Genomic DNA, 18188 nt, shown 5'->3' with positions numbered 1-18188 from the left:
TGACAAGACCTAGATCTATGTATGGAGGTAGTTGTGAGTCTCAAATGCAGATACCACAACCTCCCAGAATACCCATGAATAATCAGACGTATAGGCAGGTGCCTTACTTTGAGATAAAAGACAGATTAGATCTACCACCAGATCCCCATGAGTGTCAGAGGGGGGAGCAAAAGAATGCACTTTGGGTGCTGCCCTGGAAGTGGACCAAAGTGGATGATTTATAGATGCAAAGGTGAACAGATATCCTGTTACTTTTCTGTTAGACACTGGAGCTGCACGCTCCACAGTAAGGACAGATGTGGTCCCAGATTAAACTTTGTCAGGAAAATCGATCCAAGTAGTAGGAGTAGCCAATTTGAACATGATTAACCCATTGACAAATGATTTACCTGTGACAATAGGACCATTTCAGGATAAACATCAGTTTGTAGTGTGTGATTCCAGCCTGGTCTGTCTACTGGGACAAGACCTTTTGTGTAAATTAAATTGTAACGTATCCTGCACTCCGAGAGGTGTGGAGTTCCAAATCTATGACGATGATGCTGATTTTAAAATGGCTAATATGAGTTTATGCGCAGAACTGTTTGTGGTTCTCACAATAGACGACTTACCGCATGACCTGGGAGACTCCGTTTCACCGAAGGTATGGGACTTTACAGATGAGGACATTGGATTGATCAAAGGTGTGGAACCTGTGAAGGTACAGGTCAAACCTAATGCTGAATTCCTACGAATTCTGCAGTATAAATTGACTCCAGAAACTATGGCTGGAATATAACCTGTGACTGAGTCCATGATTGCACATGGCATTCTGAAGGAGCTAAGGGGAAAGTCCCTGTAATTCACCTGTAATGGGACTACAGAAGGCTAGCGGCAAGTACAGAATAGTGCAGGGTTAATGAAATTGTGATCCTGTGTTGTCCTGTGTTACCGAATCCAGCTGGTATACTATTTCAGATACCATGTGAAGCTCCATCTAGTCTAGGAGCTTCTAGCCATCCAGTGTTAATATTTTTGGACAAAATTACTCCGACTGTCAATTATCTGTTGCTTCCCGTCACATTCCTTTCAGATGTTTTAACTTTGACATGATTAAAGATTCTTTGAAGGATCGTATCATAGCCTTGAGAAAGTCTGAGTACTAATTGTGTACAGACGAAACACGTGTTGGCTGCAGTTTACGTCTGAATTTAAGTTTGAAAAGAACAAGGAATAAAGAAAACTATATTTACGAGCATCGTGATTTGGTCATCTTGTCCTGATGGAATTTTGGATCAGTCTTATGTCATTAACTATATTGTGCATATACTTGTGTATCTTGGACTAATTGGATTACACAGTCTTGTGATTGTCAAGACCACATAGTACTGTAATTAGGGTATGTTTTATTAACCTTCTTTTTGGATAGTTTCTGATCTACCAAGATTGAGTGGATTGAGCTTTTTGATCCTCAACCAAGTTCATTTCCCTACTTTTGGTCGACAACCAACGGCACAAGAAATGGGAGAAATTTGTGCTGAAATACTGCAACTTGTTCTTGCTATGCTTGGATCAAATATCATAAATGACGAAGAATGAACTGTAAAAGAGACATTTATTGGCCTAAGAAAAAAGATAACCTAGTCCCAAGAGGAAGAAGACTTAAAATTAGGGTCTTTTCACTAGAGATAAAAATTGAGGGTAGGGCGGACTACATCTCTTCAATAGGTTTAGTGTTCTTGAACTGATCATTGAGAAAAGAATCAAAAGAAAAGACATTATAGACATTGTAAACAATCAGATTAAATAAGCAGCATAATCAGAGACTTTGTTGAAAAAAACTACATTTAATCAAGTCGAAACTCAAGATGGAGCCCAAGAAAGCTGGGCGCAGTAAGAAGTTCTTAATTGGTAACCTTATTCTTGTGGTGATTATTGTCATAGCTGAGGTGCTTGTTACATCACTGGTGGGGTCTCACGATTCTGAAAAGAATGAAATGACACCTACCTCATCTACTGCAGACTTAAATGAGGGAGCATCTGCCAAGGATAGAGATATGATTGGGGAAACTAGTCGGATGCTACACGTAGATTTATCAAAAAGAGAATTTACCCTGAGTGCATATGCTTGGTTATTGTATGAGTACGTGGACATGATGGAAGCGAAAGATTGTTATGTGTGCATGCAATTACCTGCATCAGTAGAAGAGGGTATCCAATATCACCACTTACTTTTGACTTATGGCATCACATGTAGTGTGTTGCTAAGCATGTTTTATAGTAAGGCTCATTTTGAGTACTATTTCTCCAATTATGATGTGGTACTCTCAGAAATCCCAGTTCTAAAGTACATGAATAAGTATGATTATTATAAGGAGGTAGAGGGGATGTCTACATATTTCGTACATACCATTACATTAGACACTTTGTATGCTCACAGGCACAACTTAACCTGGATGCTAACTGACATTAAAAAGAAATTTTTAGATCAGATAGAAGATCGACATAGACAAATACTATTTAGACCAGACTCAAAGCATATGATTATCCCATGGACGCAGGAAGAATTAAATCATACGGCAAAGGGAAGCTCTGGTCCCATAGCTTTAGACTCCCAGCAAAAATAGAAGTTATGCATTAGACACCCATCAACTTATTATGTTAAGATCTTTGTGGGTGAGAGTGATTGTGAACATATTTTCCTAATTGAAGAAGCAATAAGGAAAGCTTTACTGGATAAGTTGACCATAGTGCCAAATGTATATTTTGTGTGTGGAAAAAGTGCTTATGTGAAATTGCCCCAAACTTGGTATGGCACCTGTTATCTAGCAGTGGTATTTCCCAAAATCTTCCATGTGGAGGATCTATGGCCCTTAGAGGGAAAAAGCGTTCACAGGGGAAACTGTGGCATAAGTGCTGTAGAAGTTGTTGCTGATATATTTGGAGCTATGATACCGAGTGTGGGTGTCATTTTGAATGATGTGAAAATTAGAAAGCTGTCAACAATAGTAGATAAACTCTCTGTGAATATGACCCAAATCGTACTACTTGTGGATGGGGGGATGGTCTTGATAAGGGCTATGGTTCTTCAAATCGACTTGCTTTAGATGTTCTCCTAGCAAAAGCTGTAAATTATTCAAAGTGTAGCAGTGCTGCACATATATTCCAGACAATAGTCAGGATATACGCAAATATATCAGTAACATCTCAGAAATCCATCAAGATTTGCATGACTTGATTGCAGATGGCCTATGGGAACACATTGGTAAAGGTTTTGGGAAGATTGAAACTTAGTTTGAAAGCCTTGGACAAGGAATAGTGGGATGCATCTTGAAACCCATCATAATTGCAGTCATTTGTATCATTGTGCTATGGGGAGCCTTTAAGACTTATAAGTGGCAAAAGGCACACCATAATGAAAACTCCTTAAAGAAACGAGAGCAGCAGTTAGAACAACTGCAGGACAGTCATTATCTGCATCTCAAAGGGTTAGAAAAATTCAGACAGGGATGGCAAGCTACACCTTCTGTTTAGTTCGATCTGTTCTGCAAAGAAAGTTCTGTAGGAGAAAGTACGATGTTGGTATTATGACACTAGTCATAAGAGGAGGGAACTGATAGAGTGCATACAGCACTCTTATTGTAGGGGTGTATCATTTTTTCTTTTTTTTTTTAAACATACTTTATTGGTTTCATATGTGCAAATTACACTATTCATAACCATTCACCATCATCTTATGTCAAGCATCCCAATATTCCTCCCCCAACTTATCACACGTGGACCATCCAGTAGTTAATTGATGCAATACAATAGTACATTGATGATTTCTACGTAATTCTAAAGTTTGCAAATCTTAAATCTCACACTAGACTCCACCCAAACCCCAATATGTCACCCTCCCCCACCCTCCCCACCGGTGTGTGTTACTGTGAACATCCTTTCCAGACTCTTGTTGTGATGAAGCTCCTACTAAAAGCATCCCACAATGTACCTGTAGTTGCAAGAGGACTTTATGGCACCCAGTCCGCTTTGCCTACTCTTCCTCTGCTTGGTGATCTGATAAAGATTGTACCAACGTCTCCCATGCGTTTGCGGAATCTAGTGCTTTTTCATTATTTAGAAGTCGCGCCTGCTGATATCTAAGGACACTCTCACTGCTTGTCCATTTTAAAAACTCAGCCTTCCTTCTCTTGCTATTAGGGCTGTCTTTCGATTTCCAATGCCTCGTTATTTCCCTCTTCGCTAGCAGTAGTCCCATATCTACGAATTTGCTTGTCACCTTGGTCTTGGGTGTATGAGGGACCCAATGCAGTATGCATGTTGCTATGTCAAAAGTTAGTTGTCGCTATGTGGTCCTATTCAGTGTGTCTCCCACTTCTTCACAGTAGTCCCCTAATTTAGGGCACTCCCATAGCATATGTTCCAACTCCACCCTTTCGCTCGCGCACCTGGGGCACGCTGCCTCCTCCACTTTAAAATACTTCCTAATCCTACCCAGAGTTAAGTATGCCCTGTGTAGTATATAGAAATGCACCAGCTGAAATTTTGCTTTCCTCGTGCTTTTCCAAGCCCTACACATTATCTGTTCCCATGCTGTCTCCGGAATGGGCTTCCCAATATTGTAGGGGTGTGTCATACTCATAGTTTAAATGCACCCACATGTTTTTCCAATATTATTATGTACTATTTTTTTAAATGCATGTATTCTACACATTAACAAGAAATATGCGTATTTTACATAGAACTTGCATATATTAGAAGACACCACTATAATCGTATACACAGGTGCAGAACGAAACTATATTCATATTCATGTAATCGTATGTGTTAAAGTTGCCTACACCGTAGGCCCAAAATTAGAAGTTGTTTACTGTTTCACTTCCTCAGCTACTGAGGAATCAATTGAATGTATCTTTGTATGTGCCGGAACAGTATGCTCTTATCCCATTGTAGGTAGAAGGAATCTATCATCATTATTTTTAGTTTAAGGAGATAACTGGAATATCTTTGAACAGCCTGAGAAGCGAGAAGGGAGGATATCTTCTGTGCCTGGCCTATCTACACTCCAAGGTCACCAGAAGCAAGGAAGATTTAATTCAAGAAGTTATGGAAAAACACCACAATACTGAAGAAGTGAAATAATATGTCATGTGATACATTTAGGAGGGGGCTGAGTTTATTCCTTTTGTATTGCGCGCAGGTACAGAAAATTCAGACTTCTAGATTTTCGGAGGAGAAGGAGCATCTTAAAAGCGAGCTCCATAGCTTTAAGCTATTTTGACCCATTTAACGTGAGTACTTCTAAGGAAGTCTACACATGCTTACACCTTTGATAACTAGGATAGGGGAGCCCAACAAAACCATCATTCATGAGAGGAGTGTCGGGAAAGATATTTAATCCTTTCTTTCTTAATGAAATGGGATTTGGGCTCCGCCTTCATCTTGGGTTGTGCACTAATCTTGGAGTTTATAGTTTTGTGTCTCTTTTGCAGAATCAATTATATGAGTAGATTTGGCACTGTATTGATTTTCCTGTACCTATATTCGCTGATTTTGTGGTATGTATATATCCAATTATTTTTGGCCTTATAATAAAAATCCATAATTGGATTTCGGAGTCTGTGGACTTTACAGCATGACTACATTATAAGTATCATTTTGATGTGTTTCTTTCCCATGACAACTTTTAGCAGGCAAATAAAAGACCATCAGAGTTGAACTTGGGTCGTAAGGCAAGGCCCAAAGTTTGACTCAATCATTAGCGATCCAGCAGAGGGCAAAAAACATCTGTGAAAATGCGTGGGAAGGCTTGTGTGAGGCTGGTGTGCTGGCTAGCAGTTCCAAATGTTGTCAAATAGTAAACAGTGCTTTTCTTTTAAGCTCGGTAAATTCTAGAGTGGATTGCACTATCGCCCCAGATGGGTTCAGAACTTTGAAGGGATTTATGGCAGGGAGTACCTGGGGGCACCAAACACCCCATAGGAACCTGGAAACAAAATCTCACCTTTGAATTTTAACACTGATAAAGTGTTTAATGCCATCTCGAATACAGGACGGGGAAATCCCTGGACCGGGTGTGTTTTCCCCGGATCTCTACAAAGCCGGCCTTCTGTTCTGTGCTAAGATTTTGGCATGTGTAGTTAACGTGGTCAGCAAGAGTAGTTTTTCAGCCTCCTGGTCCAGACCCATAATTTTACCAATTTTTTAAAAAGGGGCGAGGGACGACCCAGTTTGTTATTGGCCCATTTCCCTCCTTGACTCTGCTGTGAAAATCATGGGGAAGGTTGTTTTGGAAGGATTAAACTGCTGGCTAGCTAATCATAATGTTATTTCAGTGCTCAGATATGGCTTTAGCAGGGCAGAGGGATAGTGGATCAGTGTAGCAACTTGCAATTGATAGTGGGAAAATATACCATGACCTTCATGGATCTAACTTTGGCGTTCAACACTGTTAATAGATCCAAACTTTGTCAAATTCTCCTGGAGCTGGGTATGGACGCAGACGTGGTGGCATTCCTTACACGTTTCTCCTTAATCTTTCAGCATCAGTCCGGTATGATGCAAATGGTATCCTGTCTGCCTCATGGGGGGTCAAGCGAGGGGTAAGACAGGAGTGCATTTTGGCCCCCCTGCTGTTTACCCTTTATATCAATAAACTAGGGGAGGCCTTTACACCAGCTTAAATAGATATACCCAGGGAGGCACAAAACTAATACCTGCATTACTTTAATCGGACAATGCAGTGTTGCTTGCACATACTGCAGTGGGCCTCCAAAATCTTTTAAATATTTTTATCGATGTTATTGATTCTCTGGACCTCTCTACTAACTAAATCACATGCAATGACTATTGGGAGCCGTAAGTCTGCTGGGTGCATGTTTTTCTGTAAGGGGGCAGAGCTTACTAAGGTGATCACGTTCACCTGCTTGGAAGAGTTGTTTGATGACCAGAGGCTCCTGGGTTGCCCAAAGAACTCTCAAGAAGAATTATTTAGTGAGGGATGTTGGTGCCACTATGGACTTTGCTAATAGACTAGAGACTAAACCTTTGCCTGCACGTTTAAAGGTCTTTAAAGAACAATGCATCCCTAAGGCAAGCTATGACTGTGATGTGTGGGGGTATAAGGACAGTAGAGAGTTAAAGGCAGTAGAGAATGCATTTTTGTGCAAACTTCTTGCCATTCCAATCAGCACCCCCTGTCTTATTATTCATGAGGAGCTAGGTGGGTTATATATCTGATCATATTGCTGTGGCGCCAATAACATGCCGGCTGAGAATTTGGTCAATTCCTGTTCCTACCCTGAGTCATCACGTATTAAAGGACTGAAGTGTCCTTGAAAGAACCCTCCATATTCTGTAGTTGGGATACCTTTAAGAACAGTTGATGAGGCTAGGCTGCTTGGACTTGTACGATAACCCAAAATCTTTACGCCCTGGTGATGTGCTGGCCATCAAAAACATGTTCCTATCCAGGTGGTGTAGAAAAAGGGAAACAGGAAACTTCCAAAACCCACAGCACGCCAACATGCACTGTTTACAACAACTTTGAGGGGGGAACACTGCCTGTCATTTGTCAATAATGCCCACCATCGTTTTAAATTGACCAGATTTAGACTCAACACTATAAACTGGTTCCTAATAGTCCCAATCAATTAATCAATCAACATTTGTAGAGCGCACTAATCACCCGTGAGGGTCTCACGGTGCTGAAGTGGCCGGTGGGGGTGCAGCTACTGATCAAACAGCCAGGATTTGAGAAGTCTCCTGAAGGTCAGCAGGTCCTGGGTCTGGCGCAGCTGTGTGGGTAGGGTGTTCCATTTCTTGGCGGCGAGGTAGGAGAAGGATCTGCCACCGATGGAGGCCCTGTGGAAGCGTGGGACGGTGGCTAGGGCGAGGTCAGCGGAGCAGAGCTGGCAGGCAGGTATGGAGAAGGTGCGACGTTTGTTGAGGTATGCTGGTCCGGCGTTGTGAGCGTGTGTGAGGAGCTTGAAGGTGATCCTCTGGTTGACTGGGAGCCAGTGCAGGTCTTTCAGGTGGGCGGTGATGTGGGTGTGGCAGGGTATGTCAAGGATGAGGCGTGCGGAGGTGTTCTTTATGCGTTGGAGTCTTTCCTGGATCTTGGCTGTGGTTCCCGCGTAGAGGGCGTTGCCCAAAGGGTTTTTTGAAAGCCAGGAGCCTTGAAACCTTGACCTTGGATAACATTTTATAACAGTACGCTTTGCATTTTATATTTTTCTGTGATTTTTATAGCTCCCAGAGACGTGAATACATTTTTCCGCTGGTAAGGAACAATCAATTCCTAAAGGTAAGGCCTGCATTGTTGTTTTTACAAACCTTACCCTTCCCCGTGATTTTTTGGGGGTTTGCACGTTTTTTTCTCAGGTGCCCTCAGATTGAGAAAAAAAGCTATTTAGGACCTAGAGGAACCATACTCCAATCCCACCTCATAGGGCAGTTTTTGTATTTACTTAAAAGTGGAATTTTATTGTAAAAGTCCGAACCTGTTGAACCTCTTTTGGATAATGCACTATGGCACTAGCACTTTATACGTATATTTTATTATTTTTTTAATTTGCACTCAATAATACATTTTTAGATTGTCCTTTTATCTTTATTAATTTCCTTCTCTGCTGTAACTAAGTATTCAGTCAGTAAATATCAGAAATGTATGCTTTATGTGCTTTTATGGTCTACATTGATCGAATAAAGATTGTGATGAGTATCCTCTTATTGAATTTCAATGAAGCTCACTTTTCATTGAGAGATCTTTAATTGTGGGTCAATTGCTTAGGATTCATGTGTCTAAATAACAAACATACATGATTGTCAGTATACTGAATGAGTACTTATAAACCCTGATTACCAGTTTTGTGCTAATTTTTATTTTGTATTTCTTTTTTCAAGGATGAGAAAAATCAAGTTCTAATTACGAATGCTTGGCTCCAGATGGTAAGAACTTTCCGTTTTTATTTTATGTATAAGCACAGGCATAGTCCGCACATATGCATATAGAGAGAGTGTTCTAATTACTGCATTTTAAGGATATTACACTTAATTTCTCAGGCATTTGTGCCTGTCACCCTACCCTTGTACAGAACAACATATGATAAATGATTTTGTAGTGCAATTTAACATCTCTACCATCTTAACACTGAGAAAAAATTATTTAGTCCACACTGTCAAAGTTATGAATAAATTGAGCTAGCATCTCCTTGGATACAGTTGATAGCCATTCAAAACAACCTATGGCACAATGTGTAGATTTTAACTTCTTGTCTGGTGCATGAGCAGGGGTCCCGCTCCAAGAGGTATACCAAAATATTACATTTTAAACGTCAAGCTATAAAAAATATAAACATAGACTGCCAAAATATTGTGAAGGCAATATATATAGGTATGAATGGTATACTATTCTTAACTGCACATTTATGCTCCATGATAACATATTTATCTTCAAAGTACATTCTTGTGGAGTTGGGAATAGCAAATACTTGCCTTCACAATATTTTACTAATCAATATTTGAGATACAGTATTGTTGAGATCAATATTCTATCATACAACCACTGTAAGCAAATTTCAATTATTACATCATGTGCAATTACAGGATTTAAAATTGCACTGTGGTAATCACATCACAATCTTGAGGTACCTTTACATTTACCAATAACAGAAAAATGTTAAGAAAACATTCATAATACTGGATCCTGCTTCAATTCTGCAAATATGTTGTTATTTAATCAGGCGCACAGAACCATCTTTGTGGGGACTTGAACATGTGTTACCATCCTTGCGGAGACTTACTCAATAATGATCATTCATAATCAAATAGCTAAATGTTATTTTTCAGTGCTGTACCTAATTTACTTGATAGTTTAGTCAAATATGAATAGCTCATTGTGTCCGAGGAGCACACAGAGCATGGATTTGGATGATAACACATTTCTCAGCAGAAAACAATAATATATCAAGTGCATTGAAAGATATCTAGCCTATTACTGAGTGCTCACAAACTTTAAGGACTATAAAAAAACACATAGTTAAATTACTTTAGAGGCCAAAGATCCTGCAATGGGGTCAGGTGGCAAAACCAAGTTGCCATCTGACCACCTAGTTCTTTTTCATCAACTTCACCAATTAGCAACATGTTTGTATGGCTGTGCATTAATTGTTCCCAAAGATATGATATGAGATTATAGTAATTTTCTGGAGTTGAGAGAGAATCTGTGTGATGATAGTCATATTCACTGCATGATTATATTGATGCCATCTCCCCACAGATAGTGTTTTATTCTAGTTACTTTGAAGTCCCAATAAACATAGTGAGTGATTATATTTATGTTGAAGTCCCCACAGAGATAGTGCATGACATAGTGTGTCACTAAAGGTTGCAGAGGTTGCCACAAAGATAGTGTGGGATTATAGTCTTGATCAAATTCTCCAAAAGATAGTGTCTGATTATGGTCATGCCCAGTTCTCCACACATAGTGTGCTTGGTTTTGGTGTATGATGATAGTCATGCTGCAGTTCATGTAGAAATAGTGCTTTTAGAGTAATGCAAATGTCCCACAGAGATAGTTTGTGATTATTGTTAAGTCCAAAAGATAGTATTTGATTGATTATATGATTATATTGATGCCTAGGTCCCCATAGAGATAGTGCATGATTATAGGGATGCCGAGGTCCCCACAGAGATAGTGTGTGAGCATATGGTTGCCCAGGTCCTCACATAGATAATGTGTGATTATAGGCATTCCCAGGTCTCCACAGATATTGTGTTTAGTTTTGGTGTATGATGATAGTCTTGCTGCAGTTCATGCAAAAATAATAGTGCTATTAGAGTAAAGCTCCGACCCCACAGAGTTACTTTGTGGATTTAGATAAGTTTGAAGATGGTATTTGATTAATTATAAATTATATTGATGCCTAGGTCCCTGCAGAGTTAGTGTGTGATTATAGGGATGCCCAGGTCACCACAGAGATAGTTTGTGAGTATATGGATGCCCAGGTCCCCACAGAGATAGTGTGTGATTATAGGGATGCCCAGGTCCACACAGAGATAGTGTGTGATTCAAATCCCCAGATATAGAGTATTATGATAGTGTTGTTCACATCCCTGTAGAGATAGTATATTTTAATAGTTATACTGACATCCATTCATAAATAGTGTATCATCACAGTATCTCCACAGATATAGCATTTAATTATAGTCACTCTCAAGTCCCCATTGACATAGTGTGTGATTATTTTCATGGTTAATTTCCCTCATGGATGGTGTGCAATTATTTATGTTCATGTCCATGCAGAGATTGTGTGTGATTACAGCCATGTTCAAGTCCCCACATAGACAGTGTTAGGACAGTAATGTTGAAGTTCCTGGAGAGATGGGGTATTATAATTGTCATCCTCAGGTCCTTACAGAGTAGTATGTGATTATAGTGATGCTCAGGTGCCTGCACAGATAGTTTGTGATTACAGTCATGCTTAAGTGATGCAGAGATATTGTGTGACTATGGTGAAGCCCAGGTCCCCAAAGCGATAGTGTGTGATAATCGGGATGCCCACATGCCCTACAGAAATAGTGATTGTAGCACTGTAGAGAAAGTGTGATAACTGTCACGTTCCTGTCCCTCTAGAGGCAGTCTTTTATGATAGACATGTTGATGTGCTTGCAGAGAGATTATGTGAACACAGTCATATTCAAGTCCTCACAAAGTGAATGTATATTTATGTCCAGGTCCCCACAGAGATATTGTGTGAATATAGACATACCCAGATCTCTACAGAGCTATGTGTGTTGATAGTTATATTCAATACCTCCTAAATATAGTATGTGATTATATGAATGTTCAGGTCCCCACAGAGATAGTGTGTGATTATATGAATGCCCAGGTCCCCACAGAGATAGTGTTTAATTATAGAGATGTCCAGTTGTCTCATAGAGTTGGTGTATGAATATAGAGTTACCACAGTCTCATCAGAAATAGTGTGTGATGATAGCCTTGTTCAATTCCCCGCAAAGATAACATTTGATTGTATATATTGATACTGATGACACCACAAAGATAGTGTGTGAATACAGTGATGTTCAGGTCCCCACAGTGATAGTGTGTGATTATAGGTATTTTGACGGCCCAGAAGAAATAGCTAGTATTAGTCTGGTGTCTTAGTAAACTAATATAGCCACTTAAATGATCTGCGACCACACACTCATATGTTTGAATAGTGGTGCTCAACTCAGACGTTCATTCTTCCACAGTTGATAAAATGAGCAACCTTGCCTTGGGTAAAAAAATTCAATTGTTATTCCGCACCAACATACCCCCAGGCATGATTGTGCTCTTTATAAATATACATGAGAGGATGTGATTTGATAACAGTGGTAGTCAAGGCCCCGTGGGAGCTATATTGGAATTATCCCACTGATCTAAGTAATAACCCTACTTCAAATGCAGCAATAGCTGAATTGAACTGTGCTCATCCATGAAGGTCCCCATTTCCCTAGAAATCTAAATATCTGAGTTCTCATTCTCCTTTCTAGCCATCACCTTAGGAACTAGTGTCCATATGGAAGCAAAACTGTATTTCTGATTGTACTAAACTACCAGGACAGCTTATTTCTGACCCTGTTGGTATAATACATTCGAGAAATAGATTTAAGGACTGGCATATTGTTGTTATTTTTGTGTCTAGGATTCAAGAACATAATGTGCATCTCCCCCCAAAGCTCTTTCTCCTCTCAGAGTTTTTCTACTACGGGTGCTTGGGGATCCTTCGAGCTACCTTGGCTAAGACTTCATAATCTATTGTCTGTACATTCAAAAACGTTGTTCAACAAAGTTAAAACATTTGCTGTGTTCGGGAGCACAAGTTATCTAAGTGGAACATACAGCTGAATTTTCAGAGTGAGGCGGATTGTCATTTTGTGCACGAGTATAAAACAACCACTTTGGCAGTAGTATGGTATGACTGCCTTTTAATTGAAAAGGAGACAAAATCAAAATGTGCCCATGTAAAAAAAGGCAGACTTTAATAAAGTTGAAAAATAAATTTGGGAGCCAGGTTTTATATTTGGGTGCAATACAGAAGTTCTTAAACACTGCCTTCTTCATGGAAAAAAGGGAGATTCACAGCATTACCCAGGTTAACTACAAGAGTCTTCAACAGTGTTGATGAGTCTAACAAATTAAACTCCTAAACTTAGCTGTTATTCTCATTGTGTAAGAGTAGATAATTTCACTTTGGCTGACATACATCTGTCTTTTTCATGTGAATAAACAACTCAAAATGTGCTCCCTTAACCCCTCCCATGCTGGTGACGAACCCCAGCGGTCACGCCCCGCGGTGGGCGTGTGCTGATGACGGCTGGGGTTCATCACGGCCCGCCCTGTTCTTTTGTTTACCGCACAGCGGTAAAATCGCGGCATACATAAACATACTTGAGGAGCCCAAATGTTACATTTCGGTGTATGTTGGGCATACAAATAGGCTTCCTCAAAGGGGCTAATGAATCCTCTGTTAAGGAACAGAGAAAGGCAAGAAGACGGTTTTGTGGGCAATTAAACCATAAAACGTGACCCTGTTAAAGAAGGGAGTCCTTCACTAAGCTGAAATGAAAATAGTACAGCCCTAACTGGTCCTCCCTGAACAAGAACACAAGCAACCCAGGACCGGTCTCACTCTTGTTATGGGCTCATCAGATACTAAAGCATATCATGGTTTTTCCCTCTGAATAATATGTTTTTGATCAAAAAAATATCCAGTGCTTAAGAGCATCCTTCACTAACTTTGATGGGCAACTCTCCCATAAATGTACTGACTGTTCCGTGGTTGGGTGTGTGGTGGGTGATGGTATGAGGGCAGGGTGGTGGGTTTGTGTTCTTGGGTGATGCACCAGACCCTAGAATAATGGCAGTAGTTCATGGCATATTGTAATAAGCCATGCTAGCTATTGCAGAATAAAGATAATGTTTGTTATGCTGTGGGCGTCTGTTGTGCCACTAAACCACAAAAGGGGCAACAAGCCATGAAACAAGAGATACATTGGAGCACACAGAGGGGTATATACCACATGCAAAGAAACATGAGTTTGCACTTGCCTTCTTCTGATACCTCAGGTGATGGAGGGATGGGGATGGTACTTAAGAAGAAGAAGACTTATTTACCAACTTCAGACATAGCAAGGGGGATCCATACTCTCCTACAAAGCTGAAGCAAGTGCCTTCGCCTTTGCCAAGCATCAGGAGTGTGAATTACCTAACAACTATGAAGAGCAGTCTCTCATTTCCCATCTGCTGTGAACAAGGAAAGTGAGATTCAGAGCCTGCTATAAAATAAAACATGGGATTCAGAACAGTAATTAATTTGGAGCAGGTTTTCTTACCACCTGCAATGTATGAAAAGGGCACAGGGATCCAACGGACAGGAACAACGCCATTCTTTTTGGGTGATGGTGTGCTGGGTTTTTGCTTGTGCTGCCTGTGACAGGTGTTTCTCAGAGGTGCTGCTCTAACATTTTGTGATGATTCCTCAGGATTTGGCACAGGAGATTGAGATTGTATAGAGTGGTGCCTGTGGGGGACTGGCAGGGACTAGGCTCGGTCACGTCTTCAGTCCACTGGTGTAGTCATAGCCCCAGCTAAGTTGGCATATCGGGTGGAACAAAAGTTACTCAAAATGGATAACTACCCAAAGAAAATATTATCTGCAAAATGTGTGAATCTTACATTTGGTAATTAACCTAGATTAGGCTTTCATAAAATTTGCCCAAAATTACTTATGTCCCTTTAAACAGCAGAAAGGTGCACTGGTGCATAAAAGTTTAATGGCCGAACTATACCCCGAAATACAAGTCATAAAGAGTGCACTCAAAAACCATACAAACACCTCTGAAGTTTAAATATCTGTAACTGCAGCAAACCAAACGTCCCAAAAATAAATCATAGCCTATTCCATCTTGCTTTGTGCAGCCTTCCCATGATTTTCTCAAAGTTGTGCCATATAGGCCGAATTTTCGATTCCTCTCTATGGTGAGGCTTATGAGGAGAATGTTGGCCATTTGGTGGATGCTGCTTTATTTACCATAAAGAGCCTCATACATTGTAAGTCATCTCCTTCCTCTCTAAAAGGTTGGTTAAACTGTTCAAAGCTGAGCCAGTGGATGCTTCACTTGCATTATCTGCTGACTCTAGGTCATTAGGAATGCACTGAGTCAGTTCAGAGAACATGTTTTTGAGAATGTGAAGTGCCTCTAGTGTGCTGTTTAATTGAGCTTCCTACTCTACCTTATGTGTGTGATGCATCTGCCCTATAAGGTGTCCCTAATCACAGGAAGTGCAGATGTGTTTAAACTTGTCTACCAAAGGTAGCTAGTAGTGTTATTTGGTCAGCTCCTGCATTCAGTTGCAGATTATTGTGCCTCCTCCTGAGAAGTGTTACAGCAAAGAAATGATGGACAGAACGCTGACAATTCAAACATTCTCCCAAGTCAAAGATTTTTGGGTTAAATCCATCATTTTATTGCCCACTACGCCACCCCAGTTTGGACCCAACCATATGCAAATCCGTCTTGACCCTATGCCCCATGGGAACAGTCCAGCCCGAACTGCCAGGCCAGTCCCTCCCTGGACCGGAGACAAGCATCCTGGGACCGGTCTCAGTGTATGTCACCATTCTTCAGCCAGGCTAGCTTGAAACCAGTGGCACAGTGTGAAAGGGACCCAAGTCTGGGCATACCCAGCCCACTTATGGCCAAAAGTGTTACAACAAACAAATGATGGACGGAACGCAGACAGTGCAAACATTCTCCCCCACTCAAAAATTCTAGGTTAAATTCATCGTTCTTTTGCTCACTACGCCACCCCAGTTTGGACCCAGCCATATGCAAATCAGTCTGTGCCCCATGAGAACAGTCCAGACCGAACTGCCAGGCCAGCTCCTCCCTGGACCGGAAACAAGCATCCTGGGACTGGTTGGACCTTGCTCACTTTGCCACTGGATTCAACCTAGCCTGGCTGATGAGGGCTGTTAGCCTGAAAGCGGTCCCAGGATGCTTGTTTCCGGTCCAGGGAAGACATGCGGCGACGCTCCTCCACCCTGGTGGAGGAGCTGCCTCTGGTCAGCACGCTTTGTTGCATGCTTATATGTCTCCACTGTCCGTGTAATGTTACAGAATTTGATGCTCCGTAGTCGTAATATGTGAAAAAAGCAGAATTAATTAATACATTTTACCCAGTGATTGTTAACTGGAATAGGGAGTCTGCCACATTTAGAATTTTTAGTTAGTGACTGAAAGGTAAAAACAAGCATTTGCAATGCTATAGGGCTCACATTTGCGAGAGTTTGAGCTACTGGCATTGCAAATGCGAACAGCTTAAACTCTTGCAAATGTGAGACCTATGACATTGCAATTTTTTGTTGTTGTGAAAGCCCCCATGCCACACTTTCACTTGCATTAAGTTTGCGCCCCTTTCTTTAGAAGAGCTGTGTCTAAAGAAAAGTGGGCGGCGCTATTAAAGTAAAACCACGGCATGGGGGCTATTACAAAAAAAAGCATGTTTGACAAACAGTTGCTTATTTATTGTAAAAGCATTCATGCCGCGGTTTTAATTTAATAGCGGCGGCACACCTTTCATTAAACACGTTTCTTATACAGAAACTGGTGCGGCCTGCATGCACGTGAAAGTGCAGCATGCGGGCTTTGACAACCCAAAAAATATTGGCAATGCCATAGGTCTTGTATTTGCAAGAGTTTAAGCTGTTGGCATTTACAATGCCAATAACTCAAACTCTAGTAAAAGCGAGACCTATGGCATTGCAAAGAAGCAGCAGCCATTGTCCCGGCTGCTTTGAAAGTGAAAGCTCGCATGGTGAGCTGAATGTAAAGAAAGCACGTCAAGGCCGCAGTAGACCAAACCCCATTAAAGAAAATAGAACTTATGCACAAAATAAAACATACTGTGTCGCAACAGAAGTAAAAGGGCCAGTTGCCATGGGAGGTTTCAAATTAAGACAAGGCACTACAAAGGAGGGACTAAAGGCGATTAAGGAATCTGAAGCCAGCATTTACAAAGGACAACAACACAAGCCAATGAAAAATATCCGCGGAGAGTGGATGGAGCATCAAATCCCTAACTCAATACAGATTGCCTTGCAGAGCAGCGCATGCGCTGCCCAGGCTCAGCCTAATGAGCACCTTTGATTCTATTTTTTGTGTCTCATTTTCAGTGGGGAGGGCTGAGTGCACTTAACGTGCACATCTGAGCGGAAAAACAACAGCCATTATATTCTGTGATGGGGTCTTGCTGTTTGTTTAAACTTCTTACACCATGAACTCTGAGTTTCCTTGCCAATAAGCAAGGCTGGCATTAGAGTTATGGATTTATCAGATAGCACTCACAATTTCATCTTTAAACCACTGCATTTTCTGTTTACTTCAGGATGCATGGACAGTGCTGGTAGTACTTAGCAGTTCTGTAGTAGATCAGATCTACTACCGTTTGTCGGCCTGCTACTGCTGGTGCCTTAACCCAAACCCAAACACTCTCCTCAGTCCAAATAAGGGGGGTCTGGAACGGAACATCAGGAACACGTTTCCGCTGGCAGCCCAGCCTTTGTATGTTGGAGTGTGCGTATATATGTATTTACCATCCTGCTGCATGCTGGTAGCTGTGGTCTCACATTTGATCACAGCTGCTTTGAGTTAACAGGGTCAGCTGTTCCCCCATTAAAGGAAAGGCCGAAGAACTTACTGAGGAGGGAGATGGTGCAATCTGATGGTGAACGGCGTCTGAGGAAGGCTAAGAAAGCTGAAATGCATTACGCTGCGGCATGAAAGTGAATAAAGGGTTCCTGAAGAAATCCCCACTGTGTCCTTGGTCTACTTTTAACTAAGTGGTCTTCTCTGCTGTATATATATATATATGCAGATACAATCCTGTGTTACATTATCCATTGTGTAAATGAACTACCAAATTGATTTTTGGGCATTCAAAACAAGAGGACTTTTCAACATAGCAGCCATACTCCAGAAGATGTATAACACAAACCGTAATAGTAACTCTTCTATGTTTTTTACTATCACATGGTGTGCACTAGCAATTTAAAAAACCAGGCATGTTGGGTAATCTGTGACTGTGAACAAGGGCAACTGCCCGAAACGCGTCAGTCTCGTATGCTGCCTCTGCCTTAAGAAAATAAAAAGAACTTGCC

The 18188-nt window shown here is 41.0% G+C and overlaps 1 protein-coding gene across 1 annotated transcript in view; it reads left to right on the top strand.

The window, feature by feature from the left end:
• Positions 1-18188, top strand: part of LOC147727885 (neuronal acetylcholine receptor subunit alpha-7-like) — a 1417517-nt gene that overhangs the window by 624087 nt on the left and 775242 nt on the right. The window contains exon 3 of the mRNA XM_086961831.1: positions 8884-8928. Coding sequence (XP_086817957.1) covers positions 8884-8928 — 45 coding nt within the window. The remainder of the gene's footprint in view (positions 1-8883; positions 8929-18188) is intronic.

Source organism: Lissotriton vulgaris, chromosome 3_1 (assembly GCF_964263255.1).
Source record: "Lissotriton vulgaris chromosome 3_1, aLisVul1.2, whole genome shotgun sequence".
In the NCBI taxonomy this organism is placed as follows: domain Eukaryota; kingdom Metazoa; phylum Chordata; class Amphibia; order Caudata; family Salamandridae; genus Lissotriton; species Lissotriton vulgaris.
The sequence above is the reverse complement of the archived record's forward strand: the minus strand, read 5'-3'. Positions and strand labels throughout refer to the sequence as shown.